Below are 15,744 nucleotides of genomic sequence, written 5' to 3'. Positions count from 1 at the left end.
CAACCTCATTGGCAGCGTAGAGCGAAGCTGAGCGAGTTCACGCCTCGCGTCTTAGCGCCTTCAATTTTGTAGATGCAGCACGGACATCCATCAAGCACGAATAGTTGTATCTCTGCGCCGTCATCAACGCGTGTCTTTTCCTTCCGTGTATTTCCATATTATGTATGTTTCTGTTTTCCTTTTTTACAGGGATACTTCAAGGGCTACGTGAGCTGAAAACAGGAGAGACGTAATCAATCGGCCTTGGTTTTTTTACTTTTCTCCCGAATCTGAGCGACACCTCATTATCAGCATAAATCGGAACATAGCAAGTTAACGCCTCTTGCCATCGCATCTCCAATTTTGCAGATGCAACACGGACATCCATAAATCACGAATATTTGTACTTCTGCGCAGCGCTGTCATCGACGGGCGTAAAAAGATGTCATATTTTTAAAACATGAAATAAGTTGAGGTTAAGTTTGTTCAAAATAAACTATGATGTGTCGAAATGAATGATCAATTAAAAAAGGAAAAGGAAAAAATGTTTAAAGGTATTTCAACGGTTGTAGTAGACGCACGTCTAAAATTTGGTGTTTTGGCGCGAGTTATTGTGTGTCAGGGATTTTTTTTTGGACGACTACCCTCATAAATTTCAGGCAGGTTCAAATTGGCCAGACTATCTCTCCTGGGGGAGTTACAAATGGTGGATGCGGAAAGGGTGTGCGAAAGCGTCAGACTGTAATCAATAAGGTAAACATCTCAAAAACAAGCAGTGAACTCCAACACAATGTGTTGATAAGGCGCGTCATTAACTCGCAAATATCAACCCCTTTAGTTTTCATTTACAGAGATTTCAAAATAGGCAAACAGCACAACAAGAGAATTCACGATCCAACACTGCGAGGTCAAAGACGCACCTTGACGAGACCGTGTATCGTGAAAGTAGGAAGCTAATCGAATTTAAGTTTTTTGATCTGCCTCAAGCAAAATCTTATCAGATTCTTGAAGAAAAGTGCTACGGAATAATTTAAGCAAAGAAAGGAAAAATTCTGTCGAACTCCTAGAAGATAAAGTCGATTTAAAGGTATTTTGGGGCTAAAATACCCAAATCACCGGTAGTAAAAATCCCGTTATATTATTGAAAAGAAATTAACTCGATATAAATGCAATTGCATTATATAGTCTTGATTTTGTTATTTTAAACGTATTTCCATGCAAAGAAGTTCAACCATGTCGTTGCTTTATTCATTCATGAATTGAAAGTAAGCAATCTACATCCCGAAAATCTACTGATTTGCGTAAAAAATTGCAGAAACTTGATATACCAGGTCGATGCACCCACTCGTTGAATTTACCAACCAATTTTGTGAGTGCAAATGTGTAAGAATCAATATGCTATAGTCATTTTGGGTGCATTTATTTTTCATGAAACAATAATAATTTCAATCCCGAAAAACCATCAATTTTCCGTATAAAATCGAAAAAATCAAAATATGTCAACTCCCCGACGTGAAAATTAGATTCTACGTATGTAAATACTTATGTATCGATATGCTGAATAGAAACTAGGTGTGGATAGTCAGAAGCCCGCGGCAACATTAATTCAACAGAAAAACTGTAAAAATTAGATCGGATTTTAGCCGCTTTGCCCGCCTCTCCTCGTTACTTACAACAAACCGTTCTTATACTCATCTCAAAATTTTTCTCAGAGCTTTGGGTTATTATTAGCTTCCATTTAAACTCCGGTTCGATGGCCGAATCGGCTGCCAAAAAAGCAAGCCACTGTTGAAGGGTTCTATGAGAAATTCGTGATATTATCGGCTCTCAGGAAATCACCCCATGGCTAAAATTGGTGGTATAAATGTTTAAGTGCTTAAAATAATCGTATTCAAGAAACTAAGGAATTAAACTATGGAGTCAATTTCTTTTTAATAATATAACGAATTTACTACCGGTGATTTAGCTATTATAGCCCCAGAATACTTTTAAAGCGCCTTTGCGTTCCAGAATCTCGACGGAATTTTTTTTTTTTTTTTTTTTTTTTTTTTTTTTTTTTTTTTTTTTTTTTTTTTTTTTTGGCTTAAACGATTCAAGAAACATTGTAGTTAAAAATATAAAGATTTTTCGATTTGGACGTATAAAAAATGTTTAACTCGTTCAGGCACACCGTGTATTGTATGGAGTACTGCTGTTATTCGACCGTTGTCTTCAGGTCAAAATTCTTACAAAGAAGCCCCTTGCAAGAGGCGAATTTTTTGTAATTTCTCCCAGTTTTTTCAGCGTTAGGTATGTAAATGAATTGCTTGTCAAATTTTGAGGTCAATTATATTTAATTGTAATTTATACTGTCTTTTTTTCCCCTTCATTTTATTTTTCGTGTCGAGGAGTCGAGGTTTTGTTGATTTCTTCGGATTTCGATTACTGTAACTTCTCTTCTATTCGGCCGATTTTTATGAATGAGGTCTCTTTTTATTTGTGTTTTAACGGAGAGTAAGGAAAAAATTGATAAATACATGCGAAACAATTTTTTTTGAAAATTGGATGAATCCTAGCGTGACGGTGAAATGGTTAATGAAGCGTGAGTAATTGGGGTACGGGTATCGGCCGCGTTGGGACCCAAGGCGGCCCAAGGCCCATTGTTCTTCGTGACGCCGACGCAGTGATCAGGAGCGTGGGGACGAGAGGGCTGAGTGGACTCCTGTATGAGCCACGTTTAGCAAATGGTCTAATGAGTCTCGAGGCTCATCACAGATTGCACTTACCACTATCCTGCTGGCCCCGGCTATCAGAGCAAGGAGTACCAACTTTTGAAAAGGATACCAGTGGTGTGGAGATATGACAAAGCAACGTTGTGAACAAAACTGAGTGAGTGAAATTCTCATTCAAGGAGTGCCGAACTGGTCAGCCATCCTCGAATCAGTTCGCTTGCTTCCGCTTATATATGCATATTTTAAATCAGCGCGCCCTACTCTTAGGCTTTTTTTAAAAAAACCAAGTAACGTAGACTCTTGGTATTCACTGCACATAAACTAGCGAGCCCCAGAATGAGAAACAACTTTAAATCATAATTATTGACGGATAAATAAACTTTTTACACGCTTTGGAAAATCTCAGAAGTTCGCGGTAGTCACTTTTCGGTAAGGAACTAAGGGACTCGGTTATTGTATCGAGCAGGGTTCGAAACGATCGCAAAGGCGGTATACTACGTATACGCGCCAATAGTATTTCCTCCCTTAAAAAACACAGGAATAACATATCAATACTTCAAAAACTAACAAAATCAACATATTTAAAACGGGGCAATTTAACCCGACAGAGACTTTGTGCAGAAAAAAAGGTTTTGAGCATCTACGGGTTAAGTTGCTGAGCACTCCTGTTGAATGATGGACGTAAAAAACTATAAGTATAATTATTTTTCAAATGAGATATTTTCAAAAATTTTACGCAGTGATACCTTCGGTAATTTATTTTATTTCATATATGGATAGCTTAATTTGAATCAATTCATTTGTTTTTATAACAAGTTTTAGTTATTTTTAAAACTCCCCAACTTAACAAATTGATATAGATAACGTTTTTCGGTTTATTAATGTAACAAAGCGACGTAAAATGCAGCTGAGCTTGATTTCAGCCGATTCGATACTTCTAAAAATAACTCAAGAAGAAGGGAGTAAAAGAAAGTCATGTCTCTAGAAGCTATCATCGGAGGAACAGTGTAGACCGAGATGAGAAGAATCAAAGTTTTATTTGAATAATCTCATCACAAGAAAATATAACGAGTATCTCGCTGTGCAAGTCGATGAAGCAACTCAGAGCTATCAAACTTAATCACGCGGTTTGATTTCGACGTGTAATCGCGAGGGCAAGCCGGCTCATATCTCGATAAAATTCAGATGATCACGGAGAAAGTAGTTGAAAGCTCCGCCACCAGAGCACGCTAGCTATCGGGGAAGCGTCGCCTCCAAGTTCCGCCGACAGATGGCGTCACGATGAAAGTTATTTCGAGTTCAAGCGTTAGAACTCTTCTTCGCAAAGGTAATGTGGGTGGGATTTGATGAAAACTTTTAAGAGCAAAGCTTCGACTTTCTTCTTACTTCGCGACTAATGGAAAAAGACACTTGCTTTGAACTTGCACTGTTAGCAGTGCATGTGACTCTGACATTGATTGAAACTTTTAAAAGCTTTCGCGGGATGCAAACACATGATTTGCGAACTGCGATTTCCTCCGTCTCTTCGTCTCTAAAACATGTTTAATACCATAGGTAGATTTATCGGTGTTAATCTCATAAAAAAGCAATCTGTACGTTATTTCAATTAAATCAGTTCATAAACTATAATACAGGTGAGGAGGTTTATATTTAAGGTTTCTCAAGTTGCCAAAAATAACCCTGAATAATTGTTCAGATAAATTCACACAAGTTTGATGTTGAAAAAAGAGAACCAGTTAGATAAAACTTGAGAAAAATCTGCAACTCAAATATTCATTTACGAAATCTGATGTTTTATTTTTCACAGCGAACAAAATATAAAATTTCACCTACGTATTTCGATTAGATTTAAAAGGCGCCTACTGTCTCGGTGTATCGTAATATCCAAACAAACAACTCCAAGGAAGCGACATTACGAAAATTTACGATTCCCCCTCTCCTCACTAAAACGCATACATTTAAACGACGAAACATGATTGTTACATCGCGTTAAGCATAAAAGAACCAAGCCACATAAGTTCTTGCCAAATAATCGAGCGATTCAATTTTTTTACATTGAAACGGTGGTAAGGATTTTTGTGCAAATTTCAATGAATTTTCTGCATAATGCAAAGGGAATTTTTTACAATTTTCAAAGGAATCCGCACAAACGTTCTATCATAAGAAATGAAATTGCCTAATTAAATTTGGCATTAGCTGATGTGACTTGGTTCCTGTCTGATAGACGCGGTCCAGTTACTTAAGTGTTCATTAATGTTACTTGGACAAAACTAACTTTAAATGATTTTAAAATACTAAAAAAGAAAAATTACAGAAAATTCACCAAATTGTCTCCTCTAGATACAAACTCCCGCACGAAAAACCGCAATCAAGATATGGCTTCCTGCACCCAATGCCTTAATTCGAGTCCATTAAAAAAAATTAGCAACGTCCGAGAGCTCATACGTTTTTCTTCCTCAGCACGGTGGCAAAGCACAACAAAAGGTTTTTCATGGTGTCCCGCGTCCACTCCACTCGCAATATTGCCAGAACGCATTTAAAAAGCAGTTTCTCCCCTTCGAACCCATTGAAAATATCCACATTTTACCTCACAAACTGGCATGGTTGACCGCTCGTGAAAACACAAGAATTAACGGCGGACGACCCTTATCTTTTTACGAGCCCTTTTACGAGCTCCAGTCGAAATGCCGCATAGCACGCGACACGAGGACACAAGGACAAGAGGACATTACTGTCGTTCTGAGGTAAAACGCCGTATGAAAATTCGAGAGGTGCCAAATTTTCCTGGCTGAAACATACATTTCTGGGGAAAGTTAGGTATATTTTCCCTTGAAATTTCCCGATATTTCACATTAAATTGCGAAAAAAAACTGTCTGAGGAAATTGGAAGATAAATAAGTGCAACTTTACCAAGAAATTCACATTTCATCGAATCAATTTTGGCAACGCCGGAAGGCTCATGCGGCGTTTTTCCATCATACGAAAAGTACACGACGAAACGGAGGAAAAGTCAAGAGGTGCGCCGCGTCTTACCTTTAATGAAGTCCAAGGCCATTTCGAGGCCGTAGGTGTCCTCATCTTATTCTACACATTTGCCTGTAATATTTAACATCCTAGAAACACGAATAGTTGCGTCAAGGCCTAGCCATTGAAAAAGCCAGATTTCCTTTAATTTTTGGGCGCAACTTCCTTATGAGGTGCAGCGCCCTTTGCAGAGGTTTTGTTTCGTATGTACAAAGACAATTGGCGCAAAACTGTGGCAATAAATTCGCATTTAATCAAAGCAATTAGGCAACGTCTGAAGTTTCATACGACGTTTTTCATATTATGTGAGGACACGACGAAATGTAGGAAAAGTCGAGAGGTGCGATTCATCTTTGATGAAGCCAAAGGCCAATTCAAGGCCGTAGGTGTCCTTATCGCCGTGATGTGTGTAATTTAAAACGCCGTATGGATAGTTGAGAGTTGCCAAAAGCCCCCGGATGAAATATGTATTTCTGAGGAAAATTATGCATATTTTTCCTCGATATTTTCAGATATTTTTGATTAAATTGCGAAGAAAATTGTCTGAGGAATTAGAACATAAAAAATGACAAATTTTCCGATAAATTCACATTGAATCAAATCAATTTTGGCAACGCCTGAAGGCTCATACGGCGTTTTTCCGCCACACGACGAAATGGAGGAAAAATCGAGAGGTGATTCTTACCTTTGATGAAGTCCAAGGCCATTTCGAGGCCGTAGGTGTCCTTGTCGCAGTCGTCGAGGATGTGGGCTCCGAGGGTGACCTTGAACTTCTCGGTTTCGGCGTTGATCCTATCCAGCGTGTACAACATCGTCTCCAGGGCCTGGACCCCGCCCTGGGGCATGACAGGGCCGCACGCCCGCGAGTCCTCCCTCTCGTGCACCATCATCAACCCGCCCAGGATCAGATCCCCAGGGATCTCCGCCGACCGCTTCACCGGCCACTGGAGCTCCTCCGCCGCACTCGACCGCGATTTCTTCCGCGATTCGTCGCTCAGAGGCAGATCCATCGACGGAGTCCCGCTCGTTCTTTTCCTTTTCGACCCGAACACATCCGATAACGTTTTTGAAGAGTCGTACTCATCCGATAACGTTTTTGAAGAGTCGTACTCATCCGATAACGCAACGGTGGAGATTTGTCCGATGTTGAACGTATGGATAGAGTCTGTTTCTCGATTTTTCAGACTATTCACCGCAGTCGACTGTGATTCATCACTCAGCAACAAATCCATCGAAATTCCGTTTTTCCTTTTACTTCCCGACTCGAACGCATCCGATAACGTTTTTGAAGAGTCGTACTCATCCGATAACGTTTTTGAAGAGTCGTACTTATCCGATAACGCAACGGTGGAGATTTGTCCGATGTTAAACGAATGGATAGAGTCTGTTTCTCGATTTTTCAAACTATTCTCCGCACTCGACTGTGATTCATCACTCAGCAGCAAATCCATCGAAATTCCGTTTTTCCTTTTACTTCCCGACTCGAACGCATCCGATAACGTTTTTGAAGAGTCGTACTCATCCGATAACGTTTTTGAAGAGTCGTACTCATCCGATAACGCAACGGTGGAGATTTGTCCGATGTTGAACGTATGGATAGAGTCTGTTTCTCGATTTTTCAGACTATTCACCGCACTCGACTGTGATTCGTCACTCAGCTGCAAATCCATCGAAATTCCGTTTTTTCTTTTACTTTCCGACCCGAACACACCCGATGACGCTTTTTTCGAGATATATCCGGCGTTGAACGAAGAAACAGAGTCTGTTTCTCGATTTTTCAGAATATTCATCGTGCTCAACTGCGATTTGTCACTCAGAGAAAAATCCATCGGATGCCCGTTTGTTCCATCCTTTTTTGACCCGAACACATCCGATAAGGTTTTTGAAGAGATGTGTCCTACGTTGAGCGTAGACATGGAGTCTGTTTCTCGATTTTTCAAACTATTCACGTCACTAGATTGCGATTCGTCGCTCAGGGAACCCATCGGCAGATTCCGATTCGTATTTTCTTTCGACCCGGACACAATGTCGTACTTATCCGATAACGATTTCGTAGAAACATGTCCGACGTTGAACGTAGAGATAGAGTCTGTTTCTCGAGTTTCCAGACCATTCACCTCACTCGAAGGCGATTCGTTGGTTCGTTTCCTTTTCGATCCGAAAACACTGTCATGTCCGTCCAATAACCGTTCTGTAGAGATATGTCCGATAGAGTTAGTACCGGAGTCTGTTACTTGATTTTCCAGACTTTGATATTTCGGCGTGACTGCGTCCTGCTCGAATTCGAGCTGGGAATCGACGAGTGTAGGAAGCGTCGTTCTGAGATTTTGGCGTTCCGCAGGGTGAAATTCAGCTTCGTTATATTTCGGTTCCTGGCCCGTGTCTTGAAGCGGGGTAGTTTTAATAGAAGACGCTACAGTCGAGAAAGATTCGTTACTGAATTTGTTCGCTAGAGGGCGCCCCGAAGGGTTGAGCGTTGAACTTGACGCGGCTTGGTCAACGGTATAACTTGAGCAACAAGTTTCGGAGGCGCTCCCTGGTAAGTCCCCCGCTTCTGTCATTTTTCTTCTGAATGGCTTTCGTTTGTTCGAGTTGATATTTCTTTTATGGGCGTCTCGTAACTCGGCCGGGAAGAGTTGCTCGGCTGAACTTTCGGAAGTGGATCTTGGAGCCATGCTCGTGGAAAATAGGTCGTTGGTCGTGAATAAATCGTCGGGTGAGGTCACGTTGAAGCAGCCGCAATCAGGTAGACGAGGGATGTTTAAAACTAGAAGAACCCCGAAGAAGGCAAACGACATCCTTTGCCGGCATTAAAACAGCATCGGTTGGGTCGCCAGTGGAGAAGCAGGTCTCTATCTCGATCTGAAATCAAATAAAATAGAATCCAGTTAGTTTAAATTTAAGTATACAATATGAAGATAAGAAAGCTAGTAAGCGAGGCCAGAACATTAAACACAGTAAAAGGCAGAAGGTTTCCCTCATTTTCCGCTGAAAAAACACGAAAAAATAAATATAAAATTAAGTGGCGACCTCACTTTAGCCCTTGTCGCGTAACCACTCGATGTCAGTACCAAATATTCGGTTTTAAGACATTCCGTCGACGATATTTGGTCCGCGCACCTGTTTTGTCCAGTAGTTTACGTCCACGCGTAAAATAAGGAAAAGTGACTTGGTTCAAGCGTTATATTTTAGTCAGTATGTATGTAAAATTATACTGACAATATCGAAATGAGAACATTGGGAGAGAAGGATGTGTTCTTATGTTAACATATTTTTTAAATGAAATATTACTATCTTCTTTTGATTCATCTTATCAAATTGTCATTAGTAAATATATGGTTTTATTTCCTTAAATTTTCCGAAATAAAACATACCCTATATATACATTTTCTCTTCTTTTCTAATGAAAATATTACTTCATTTTAGAAACATTTACATTTTTAAAACGTGGCAAATAATTTTAAAACCTTTTCCAATAGATGGCATCATCGATCTTAATCTAAATAAGCCGTATTTGTAATGAAATAAACTGTACAGAATGAATAAAAGAGGTAAAAAATCTACAATTTTTTGGTTTTAACTCTTTAGTACATAGATCTATTAGAGTCAAATGCGTCAAATTTGGAGCGTTTGGATGCGCGCACACCACGCTGCAGGACGAAATCACAAAATATAAAATGAAAAATTAAAAGTACTTTGGCAATCATTAAAAACATGAAGCCACCTTAACATTTACAATATACACATTATTTATTCCTTAAATATATTTTTTTCATCAATTAAAATGAGAGCAATCCATGCAGGGTGTGCAAACATTTCAAAATCATGAGTTGAAAAACGCTGACTCCGCAAGTTTAAACATTCGAACCTAACCCAGAGCAGCTAGCCGCCAGCGCAAACCGTCCACTGGCGCCTACAAACCGAAATGGATACCTCACGCATTGCGCAATGCCTGAAGTATCCCTCTAGGTTTGCAGGCGCCAATGCGTGTTGCGTGCTAGCCGGCCGCTCGCCGCGCCGCAGCGTGCCACGACGCCTCAAGCATTTTCACAACAGTGGTGTTGCACAATATCATACGAAATTGAAGGCGCTTTAACACATCAAGAATGACAGGCATCCTTTAAGGGCACGGTGCTTTCCCCGCAAAATAAATCAAGATACCACGGCACAAAAAGATAGCGACAGTCCAAAAACCTCACCAAGTCCTCGCATCCAAGTTTAATAACGTTTAGCATAATTTTTAAATTTCATTGGAGTGAAAAGCGACTCGATTTAGGCAGATGCATTCTTGCGCATGTAGTCAAGATTTTATTTTGAATCAAGAATAAAATAGCTGAATGAAAGCGGGTTTCTGCTTGATGTAACTGACTTTTCTTTTTATATGAGCATCTTCTCTTCTTTAGACAATCATAATTTTCTCTATTGGTTCATAAGGAAATCTCGGTGGTAAATTTGAGCAAATTTCTGCTTGAATCAAGGCACTTATTCTTCTAATGAAGTTCAAAAATCACGCTACACATTATTGAATACAGATATTAGGACTGAGATCTTGGATCCAACATTTTCCAGACATTTTCTACACATTTGCCTATATTTAACATCCTCAGAACACGAATAGTTGTATTCAGGCCTAGCCATTGGAATAACCGGATTGACTATAATTTTTGGGCGCAACTTCCTTATAGAGTGCAACGCCCTTTGCAAAGGCTTTGTTTCGTGTACAAAATTTTGTGTGCACCCTCCAAGAGAATTGTCGCAAAATTGTTGCATTAACTCGTAATAGCAGTCATTTCATTGATCTTGTTCTTCGAACTGTATGAATACGTCACGGCAATCCGGATATTGCAACTCGGCACTTCGGCAGTTTTGAAAACGCCTTCAACTGTGACGTGATACCCTACGCGTTCCGGAAAGTACGAATAATTGTGTCGTTGCGCCTTACCAATGTGACATTCAACTTTACCATAGGAGGTTTTCACAACATACATATATCGTATTCAAATAGACATTATTGATAAAAACGTAAATGAAGTCAATGCAGATGGGTATTCAACACATTACAGTGATGTTGAACCGATCTATATGTAAATACCGATAGTTTAGGGTTTAAAATAAACTAACCTTAAGCATTTGAATATTGTGCTCTCCCTTTCATATTTGAAGTTACTATCATAACTTATGTTTTCATTTTTTTGCTCACTTTTCTACGTATTATGTTCACCCTAATAATTTGAATAAATAAATCTCATGAATTCAACAAGTCTTCCAGATTCTCTCTAACATTCCAATTGTATAACATTACCAAACCTCATTAAAAACCACAAACTATCTCTCATATCAATAATAGTTGAACTTCAACAAAATGACGACCAATCGTGATCGTCACTGTTTGAAAAGCATCAAGTTTTTCAGATTTAAAAATTCCGTAAATTATCAGTTAGTTTGAGCATAAAATTCCGACTCTTCTCTGGCTTGTAAGTGTTTTTTGGTATGGCTTCTAATAAAAATTCTAATGAACAATTCTGAGCGCAAAATATCTTGAAAGTGAAATAATGCAAGGTTTTGGCTGGAGGGGAAAATGTTCGCAGTGAGATTCCCTAACAATTCCCGACTTTTTGTTTGATGATATTACCTTGCTCCCGATCACTTGTTATCAGATTATAGGCGATAGCTATTTCGATGTTACGTACACATCATCATCAGGCCACTTGGGTTTGGTAAACACTAAAAGACGGGTGCACCCACGAGTGTTTTAGTGTTTTTTAATAAATTTTAGTAAATTTTAGTATATTTTAATAATATACAATGTGACTTTTAGTGTTTACCGAACCCAAGTGGCCTGATGATGATGATGTGTACGTAACATCAAAATAGCTATCGCCTAAAATCTGATAACAAGTGATCGGGAGAAAGGTAATATCATCAAACAAAATGCAGCCCGATAAAAAGAAGTTCAACTTTGAATTTCCCGACTTATTAAGGCTGGGCAAAACTATTTGCGTTTAATGGTTCCATGAGCAAGCAAGATCCTTGCAAAGATTCTGAAACACCTAGACAAAATGCTCATTTTCCAGCACTTGCCCAATCGATAAGCGTTCAAGCATTATCAGACCAGAGAATAAGTGTGAGAACTTAGCCGAGCGGTGGCTCGTTAGCTCTCGCTCTTCGAAGTTCCTTCCAATGATGAGATAGGCAAGATTTATAGTTTTGGAGTTGAAATATTACCACTGAAAGTTAATGCGTTCTTACCGGGCCGTACGCCGCGGCGCCGCGCCGTACTAAGAGGAAACATCCTTTCGTTTGCCCTGGTTTTCTCGACTATCTTGAAAACCGACTCAGGTATTGACATGCAAATTGAACGACTTTAAATTAAAGCGAATACACCCTATCCTCCACACTTGGAGGGAGAGAGGAGAGAAACTTCATTGTAAAGAAACTCCCCACAGATTGCATTCTATTTCTGATTTACAACAAGAATTCACATATTTCGATGCAAGTTCAATTTTATCACCTTTCACAGTTTTCAGTGGATTGTTAAATTGTACAAAGTAGGTATGGAAGGTACCTGTTTGCAATATCCCGTTTGATGAGCAAAAACTTTCTCTTAGAAAACTTACACCCTACAGAATTTCAGCCGATAAAATTCTTTAATATCATTCGAAGAATTCACTGGAAAATTTACCCTTTTCTTCTCCTCGGTGATATTTACTTAGGCTATTCTAAAAAGAAGTGGACTGATGCAACTATTTCAAAAGGAATAAAGCTGGAAAGATTATGTCAGTCTCATTTTTAAGTTGGAATCTTTAGTTTTCAATTGAGACCAAAATCATCCGACATTTTCATGCAATATTTGAATAATATTAACTACAGCTATGTACAGGAGTCTTTAGTATGCAGTATTGTAAAAATATTACCAACCGTTTCAGATATAATATTATTGAAGAAATAATTGGACCGCGTTTAGCAGAAAGGAGCCAAGCCACATCGGATACTGCCAAATTTAACTGAAAAATTTAATTTTTTACAAGAGGATGTTTGAACGGATTATTAGTAAATTTTAAGGAATTTACTTCGCACTTGGTAAAAAATTCACTAAATTTGCGAAAATATCCGCTGAGCCATTTTCATGTAAAATATTAAATTGCCCAATTAAAATAGCCGGTAGCTGATGTACCTCGGTTCCTTTTTGCTTAATGTGGTCCAATTGTGCGACTATTTTGAGATGCAACGTACTCCAAAAAATTACATTTTACACTTAGATGAAGGGATTATAATTCATCCGACAAAATCAGAGGGTATCCTGTATAAAGGTGAAAGATGTGAAATCCGGAGCGATTCAGATTTATATTCAGGACTGAAACAGTATAAATTTGCAATTCCGAAGCAAGAAACTGGCGGAGGGGTCTAGGTTCGTCATGAATTATTATTTTATTGCTCCGTTTTGAATGCGTATCTGTGCGCTTTAAGGTTTACATGATAAATGACTCGTACTTAGTGGAGAACAAAGTGACTTGCGATGTGAGATGAGGGCACCACGTACATTGTGGAGTATGTGCAAAAACGTCGGGAGAGTAAACACGTACATATGCATAATTTTATTGGCGCGCATACAATGCGGCTTGCATATCGCATGAAGGAAGAGCCCGCAGATGTTCTCCTAACCGCAATATGGATTTCAAACTTTGAATGGTACATAAGATGTCCCGGGGTAAACAGGCAGACTGCAGGAGTATGCTATAAAGTGTTATTCAAAAATGCCCTCGGGTGAAACTAGGTCCCTCTAGAATTTTGGGATAATCATCATTTTCCTGCGTTTTGGCAATAGGAATGGGCCAAAACTTACGGAAAATGGCGAATATATCCATCATTTTTGGTGCTGAATTTATCAGCGATCTCAATAAGCTATCAAAATGTCAGGCAGAAGGGGATATCAGGATGTCTCAGAGGGCCCGTGTAACATTTTTCTTCTATACTTTTTTTTTCTTCTACACCGTTTGACCATGTAGCAGATAAAGATGTTCTAAAATGGGTTTACGGTAGAGGCAGAGCAAGTTCTTCTACATTACTTCTGCAATAGATGAAAGGCTACTGGTAAATCTTCTAATGCAGAAGAAAATTAGAGCCGAAATAGAAGATCGCTGTCTCAAGGTCATCCGGAGGAATTCGGGGCTTCTCAGCGATATCGTAGAAGATAAAAACGGTGTTGTCAGAAGAAAAGTAGCAGCTAAATCTTCTTCTACAATACATTGGAGTAATGGGCAAAAATAGAAGAAAAAATATCAGATAGACTCGGTCTACACCCGGGTTTTTACTTCTAAATTTCGGTATACAGTGGCAAAAATAGAAGAAAAATGTTACACGGGGGTCCTTCTTCACACCGAGAAAAATTCCCGGTTGGATCAACAAGAACTCTTGTTAAATATGCCTCGACAGGAATTCCGCGTTAGTCTTTAAGTTTACATATTATCAAACATTAATGAGACCTGAGACCACGGGGCTACGCACGCACGCCCCCTGACTGCTGCGCGGTCCAACCTCCCGAGGGCCCAACCGTTTATGTTGGACATAGAAACTTGGCGTTTGAAAAATTTATTTAAGATCATACTTACAAGCTCAAACCATCAAAATACGATTTCGTTACAAGCGCAACTTACCTATTCCCAAGATACCGATAGAGGGTCTCTCTTTGTCTCTGATGTTTTATAACCATGAAACACCTTGTATAAAGATAAGCAACAGCTCATTTCAAGTCAAACGCGGCGAATAGGAGAAACGACGAGGAAGGAATAAAATATGGAAGACAAAAGTTTAGACAGCAATTTAATCTGGAAGAGATAAGAGTTAGAGGAGTAATTCAATTCCGATCGCTACAGAGCAGCAGGTACACCGCAACGTGCTTTATCACAGTAGCCATCACTTTCAATGAAATTGCTCGTTTATATCACTTCAGGGCAAATAAGTGACCAAATCAATTTCACCCATTTCGAAGTATCTGGAGCAAACCTCGATTTTGCCCAATGTGCCTATTGCAAACTTCAGCTATAGCAAAAAGAAAAGTTGTTTCTCACAGAAAATGGCTCAAAAATCACGATGACCGCATCAAAAACAAGCTGCTGGTTCCAACACTACTGTGTTGGAGAGCTCGCCTTTGGGAAACTATTAACAACTATTAATGATTTTTTCTGAAATTGTATATGTATTAAATGAATCTTTACCCAATTATCAGAGGTTACATGCCGATGCAAAATGTTATGACGTAATTTCATATGACAAATTTTTCACATTACAATAAATAAAGAGAAATAAAGAGAGAGAAATGGAATTATCTTTTATGAATGTGATTTTGCGGCAAATGTTGCAATGGCTATTTTTGCCATCGCATTTTTGTTTCTGGCTTTCATCGTTGATAAGCTTTTTCTTAACTTGTCAACAATGTAATGAAACCATATGATTTAATTTTAATTTTTTTTTTTAAATCAAGTCGCCAACTTGAATTAAGGTTATACTTTGTTAAGCTGGCAGTCTGAAATTCTGAATTTTTATCGGCACAGAGTTCAAAGAAACTATAATTTAGCACGGTTTGGAGGAACGTTTCTGCCATAATTCTTACACAATACTTATGGTATACACTAAGAGCTGAAAAGGAATTCACTTGAATTTTAGCGTGGAGCTCGAGAGACCACTTCAAGCCTTTGTATGCGAGTGGCTCAATGGAGCACATCACGCCTTTGTAGGTATGGGGTGGCTCAATGGAGCACCTCGCGCACTATAAATAGCACGGAGCTCGAAAGAGCACTTCATGCATCTGTATTTTAAGGTTAAAACGAACTCTAAAGAAACTCAATGCGAGGCTCAAACGAATTCTCAAGCATTCTAAATGCGAGGCTCAAACGAATTCCCAAGCATTCTTGATGCGAGGGGCTCAAACGAATCCTAAAGCATTCTTAATATGAGGTTTAAACAAACTCTGAAAGGATCCCAATGCGAGTCTCAACCGAGCTCTCAAGCATGCAATTATTTTGAGGTTAAT

At 39.1% G+C, this 15,744-nt stretch overlaps 1 protein-coding gene across 2 annotated transcripts in view; it reads right to left on the bottom strand.

The window, feature by feature from the left end:
* Window positions 1–15,744, bottom strand: part of LOC109032266 (metabotropic glutamate receptor 2) — a 555,771-nt gene that overhangs the window by 368,038 nt on the left and 171,989 nt on the right. For both annotated transcript variants that reach the window (XM_072300776.1, XM_072300777.1), the window contains one exon: window positions 6,400–8,576. In XM_072300776.1, coding sequence (XP_072156877.1) covers window positions 6,400–8,512 — 2,113 coding nt within the window. In that variant the 5' untranslated portion in view covers window positions 8,513–8,576. The remainder of the gene's footprint in view (window positions 1–6,399; window positions 8,577–15,744) is intronic.

This window comes from Bemisia tabaci, chromosome 5 (assembly GCF_918797505.1).
Source record: "Bemisia tabaci chromosome 5, PGI_BMITA_v3".
In the NCBI taxonomy this organism is placed as follows: Eukaryota; Metazoa; Arthropoda; class Insecta; order Hemiptera; family Aleyrodidae; genus Bemisia; species Bemisia tabaci.
This window is presented reverse-complemented; position numbering and strand designations above follow the sequence as displayed.